Source organism: Rosa rugosa, chromosome 5 (assembly GCF_958449725.1).
Source record: "Rosa rugosa chromosome 5, drRosRugo1.1, whole genome shotgun sequence".
Taxonomy (NCBI): domain Eukaryota; kingdom Viridiplantae; phylum Streptophyta; class Magnoliopsida; order Rosales; family Rosaceae; genus Rosa; species Rosa rugosa.
The window spans coordinates 37,587,389-37,593,154 of NC_084824.1; the positions used below are offsets into that span (position 1 = coordinate 37,587,389).

At 40.7% G+C, this 5,766-nt stretch overlaps 1 protein-coding gene across 1 annotated transcript; it reads left to right on the plus strand.

Annotated features, from left to right (window-relative positions):
* Positions 1 to 225: 225 nt before the first annotated feature.
* On the plus strand, positions 226 to 2,488 carry LOC133712566 (RING-H2 finger protein ATL13-like). The gene is made up of 2 exons (XM_062138671.1): positions 226 to 567; positions 658 to 2,488. The coding sequence occupies exon 2, from the start codon at positions 935 to 937 to the stop codon at positions 2,369 to 2,371; it is 1,437 nt and encodes a 478-aa protein (XP_061994655.1). The 5' UTR covers positions 226 to 567; positions 658 to 934; the 3' UTR covers positions 2,372 to 2,488.
* Positions 2,489 to 5,766: the final 3,278 nt, after the last annotated feature.

The window sequence follows — 5,766 nt, forward strand, 5'->3', positions numbered from 1 at the left end:
CACTGGCTTAACTTTGCACGGCACAAAAGCTACTCGCACAAAATCCATGAAGAAAAAGTTAAACAGTAAGTGTCACACTTGCCGTTCCCTTTCCCTTTCCCTTTGCTTCTGTTGGGTCCAGTCAACTCCCAGACTTTACTAATATCACAAATATACACACTCTCCTTTGTCATATTACCAATTACGTATTACTGTCCATTTCTCTCTCTCTCTCTTCTGACTTTCTGACCTTTTTCACCTTGCATTATCTTGTCGTTGCCCAGAAGAAGTTGGTCATGGTACACCAGACTTTCAGCTCTGAGATAGGAAATCGAATTCGAATGGAAGAATTGGAAAGAGTGTGAATCAGAATGACAAGGATATTTAAGTATTAACCCAGAAAAAGAAAACCCCATTTTACAGGGTTCACATTCCCATATCAATTATTAAAGCTGTAATTTTCTGAAGATTTGCAGCATTATTTTAGTTTAACCTCTACTAAAGAAGTGGGCATTGGGTCCGCTGCAAAAGGTTTGGCTTTGAAGTCAACCAGAGCCCTGCATTTGATGAAATCTTCATCATAATACAGTTAAGTCAAGCTGTTCTCATATTTTTAAAATTTAGGGGATTAATAACTTATTAGCTAATGAGACCTAATATCATTTATTAATGTTGCAGGGTGGTAGATTTGTTGGCTTCTATTTTTTCAAATCTCACCTGGGTCACCATTTATTTCCGTCTTTTAAAACCCCATTCAATTTCTTCACTCTCTCTCTCTCTTAGTTTGCAGCTTCTTCCTCTATTGTAGTTGAGTCTCTATCAGAAATCCTGCTTAAAATCTATCACAACTACATTTGAAGTATTGGACTTAGTGGCCCATCAGATGGGATTTTTGTTCAGAAAGCTTCAATCTTGGTGAGTTTTCTCAATCCTTCCTTGGAAAAACTCTGAAAAAATGGTGGGGGCTCTGCTTGAAATCAAAGAAGCAGGCTTTTCTGCTCCACCACCTCCAATTTCCAATCTTGAATCAGATAGTTTCAGTTTTGGGAGCAAGGTCAGTCCAAGCATATTGCTCATAATCATAATCCTAGCCATTATTTTCTTTGTTTCTGGTTTCCTTCACCTGCTTGTTAGATTCCTTTTAAGACCTCCAAGCAGAGACACAGATGACTTGGAGAGTGTGACTGTTCTTCAAGGCCAGTTACAGCAACTGTTCCATCTCCATGATGCTGGAGTTGACCAGTCCTTCATAGACACCCTTCCTGTCTTTAATTACAAAGCCATTATTGGATTGAAAAATCCATTTGATTGTGCTGTTTGTCTATGTGAGTTTGAGCCTGAAGACAAGCTTAGATTGTTGCCAAAATGTAGCCATGCATTTCATATGGAGTGTATAGACACTTGGCTCTTGTCTCACTCCACCTGCCCTTTGTGTAGATCCACTTTGCTTCCTGAAAACTCTCAAAGCCATACTTGTTCTCCCATTGTTCTTGTTCTTGAATCGGGAAGTGTCGAAAACTCGAGAGAGATCAATGTTTCTGGTAGAGACCATCTGGCTGCTGTTGGCAGAACCGGTTCTGTTTTGGGTCCCAATTCCCATCTGGGTTTGCACGGAGACATGGAATTGGGCTTGTCTCAACATAAATCTTGTGAAATTGTGACGAAAGATGAAGGGAATCCGAATCCGGCAGTTGCAGTGGATCAAGAGGAAAAGGTTGTGCAAGTGAAGCTTGGCAAGTTTAGGAATGTAGATGGTGGTGAAGGGAGTAGTAATAGACATGTGGATGCAAGAAGGTGTTTTTCAATGGGGTCTTTTGCTTATGTAATGGATGAGAGTTCTTCATTGCAAGTACCCATTAGAAGCTCGACGAAAAAGCAATCTAGTAAGAAGCCAAGTTTGCCTTTAGAACCGGGCCATAGGCAAGCTATGTCTGAATGCGATTGCGAGTCCAGAAGAGAGTTCAAGTTCAATGGGGCCGAAGCAATTGGAAGCCTTGAAACTCAAGGGACTAATAGTGCTAGCATTACTAGTGGCAATGGCATTGGGAGGAGCAAGAGGGAGAGCTTCTCTATATCAAAGATTTGGCTCAGGGGGAAGAAAGAAAAGCCGAATGTGGTTGCCGCTGATCTGTCTAGGCGGGCCTTTTCGTTCCGGTTTCCAGGGCACCGGGCAGGCGCAGATGAAAGCAAGGCCAAGAACGGTGGTGGGAGTAGGAGGACTATTTCCGAGATTGACATTGGAAGGTGGGAAAATGGAGGGAGTGAGGTGAATTTCAGCGGCAACAGTTTGGATTCTCAATCAAATCCACCCTCTTTTGCAAGAAGGACTCTGCTTTGGCTTATGGGAAGACAGAACAAAGTTGTTCATTCATCTTTAGATCCCACTGTGTAGTTTGTTTTTCCTTGTTCCTATATTTTCTTTTTGTTTGATTTTAATTCTTTACTAGAAAGATATAATTATCTTCTTGGAATGAAAAACAAAGGAGCAAACGATCTGGTCTTCATCCAACTTTAGTAGCAATTCAAATTCCGGCCAGCAAATATCGCAGAAAAATAACATTAAATGATAGAGTAGCAAGTTGTTAGATCCCTTTCATTAGTAGTAAATGCAAAATGGAAATTCAATTCAGTTCAAATTGAAATGCAAGACTTCAAATTGGAAGCAGATATAACCCAAGCAAGCAAGGAGGTCCTTCACTCCTTCCTTGTGGTTCCAGGCTGTTGCATTAAAGAGAGTCAATTATCAAATGCAAGGATGGCTTGGACGGACTGGAGTCACTGGACATTAAAGTCTGATGCAAAGAAGCTCACGGTAAGCAGTTGGAGACCATTGTGTGGTAGAGTAATATGTGCCACCTACCCAAGAAGCCATCATCAAATCATCGTATGGAAACCATATGCACTTGAGTATAAGCTACAAATCTTGACAACCTCCCCCAAGTTTTGATCTCAGGCAACAAAGATGAAAACAAATTATCTATGCAAATATTTTGCGAATAGGCAATACAAAAAAACAATTAGATTAACGAACTATATGTGAGCATATGTGAAAACAGTCGCTTATCGGGGCGGGTAAGCGATATATGTGAGGCAGGCTACTTGGTATATAAATAGTTTCTCATCGCTTGAATAAGAAAAAGTGAAATTTTTTTTTAATGTACAAACTAAAATAATTATAAATAGTGTCGGTTTTGAGGGCATGCAATTGTGTGACTGCTCTCGGAGAGTTCTAAAAAATATATACATAAAAAGAGGGGTTAATTCATGTTTACCCAGAAATCATAGGTATTGTGCCCACTTGCACCAACAAGTTTGTATTGTGTCCATTTACACAAATCTTAGGGGAAAAGACCTATGAGGGTAGTCTTTTCTAAACTAGTGCCTAATATGTCTTATGCTGACTTTTGGGTTTAACCTTTGTTTTTTCCTAGAAAAACTTGTTCACTCTTCTGAGAAAAACAAAACTAGCCTTCAACATGCCCAAGTTTTTCACCTAACGGCTTCCTGCCTAACGGTTACTTTAACAGGCGGAATCACTGCTGCTTGTTTCCATCATAAGCTGAGTCAATTTTTCCTAGAAATAGAAAGTCTAAGCCTAAAAATAGTACAAGAATAAGGCAGAAACGTACAAATTAAACATTAAAACATCGAACTAAAATTTTAAAACATAATGAAAAGGTGGATGAGCAATCTGAAATTATTTATTCAAACATAATTTACAGACTAAAATTCAGAGCCTCATTCTCAAGTAAACAGCTAAAAAGCTGTTTAGCTATCCATAAGAATGATTTACAGATACTTACTTGAAACAAGGTACTCCACACTTAAACTGACAGAAACTTAGCACACTGCTACTGCTTGCGAGGAGACTCTTCTGCTCAATTCTCTAATGAAAGTTTTTTCTGATGGTGGGAGTTTTTGATGCTCCGTTTTTTCGATGCCTTACAAATGAAACCTAAAGCTCCTTATATAGGGAGCGGAACTCAAACTGGAAATCAAAATAACTAAATGTATAGAATAACTCCGTGATTTTCTGCTTTCCTGAGTGCTCCTGATCATGGAGGTCGGACGGGGAAAAAGCAGATTCCTTTAGGTGAAATGTTTTTCACCTCTCTTTCTGAAAAGCAAAAGCAGCTTTTGGGAAAAGTCCAAAATTGCTTTCGGTGCTTTCTTCACCTGCTGCTTCATATGTTCTCGTCTGTTTCTGAATTGTGGCCAAGGACAAATGAGTTGTTATCCATCCTAGCCATTTGAGCAGTAGTTGCATTGTCTTCAACGTCTGTATCTACATACATCTTGTAGTGGTTGTCATTTTCAAGCTTTTCAACCCACTGTAAGCATGCCAGCGTCGAATCAATTCCTTTCTCGTGAGAGATAGGAAGAGGTCACTGCTGATTACGTCAGGGTGATCGTAGGCAGTGATTATTGTTTTCTCTCCCGCTGCCAGGAATGTATTTTCTGTATCTTCTTCGATGATCTTCTTGATATATTCGAGAGACATGGCCTTCATCCATGGAATGCTTGTATTTGGTTGGCCATTGTATCCAACACAGGCAGGCTGAAGATATTTCCTTTGAATGATTCTCACATAATGATAAGGGGAAATGTATTCCACTTCACCATTAGTTTTCTGAATCAATTCTGGTGGAGTAGATTTGAACTTCAGTCTTAGCATGCAGTCATTTTTTCTGACATTTTTGACTGTGTTGACGATGATAGGGGGCAGGCCTTTGAGATCATCATTTGTTTTGGTCCATAGATTATGGACAAAACCATTTTCAACAATCCAAACCTTGTGTTCTTGAGGATGTTCACTCTGAACATTGACTGAGTATCTTCCAACATAGGGTCCTGCGACAATGAAGAGGGTTGGAGGAATACATGCCTCAGAATTATGACTTCCTATCAGATTATGGAATTCAAACCAGTCTGATTCTTTTAATGCTATGATAGGAACTCTGGCACTTTCTGGATCTTCGAGATAGTGAATGTTTTCACTTCGACCAGCACTCTGCTGTATATGAACTTCTTCATGCTGTGGTCTAGCATTTTCATGGAGTTCTTCAGTTAATGCGAACAGATCTAGGAACATTATACCACTGTTTCTTTCCTGAAAGGCCAATAAGAGATTAACTAGGATTGCCTTCTGGTGGTAAGCTAGCCTCCTTCCAGTTCTGAACACAGGATCAGCAAAGGTTCTTAATTCATAATTAAAAACATTTATAACTCCAGTTGGAGTTGGTTTGCTTTTTGGCAAAGCAACAGTCGTCAACGGTCTTGATGAGCCTTTACCGTTGTTTCTGGTGGCTTTCTCCGGGTACCTCACACAGAATGCTATACCGTCTGGGGTACCGATCCGACTCCTAAACCCTGTATCGAGAACAAACGCTTAGAGGGGTAAACCGTACCGGACGGTTTACGCCTCTCCGATGCTTGAGTGAGAAACTAATATAGATGTGTATCAAGTAAATAGTGGACAAAGGAGTTATTACCCGTAAAAGGTGGTTGTGCTAATGCCCTTATACTCGAGCATGTGAAAGGAATCTCCCCCATCTTCGATGTGGGACACAAGTTGTTCTTCTGATGCCATATCAGTCCTCCTGTTGTGTAAATAGTTGGGCTGTGCTGGCCTTGCCCAGGGCCCTGGGTGCCCGGGGTGGCATCCCAAATGAGCCCCGCCATGGTGGTTCGTGAACCCGGCCCATGGCATAGTACATGGGAGTACCGATGGGGCCCAGCCGATAGTGCCAAACTTAGTTGAGACTTCCCTAGTATGTAAAAGTCCCC

Coding starts and splice junctions, on each gene's coding strand:
- LOC133712566 (XM_062138671.1), top strand. CDS start 935: ATGGTGGGGGCTCTGCTTGAAATCAAAGAAGCAGGCTTTTCTGCTCCA.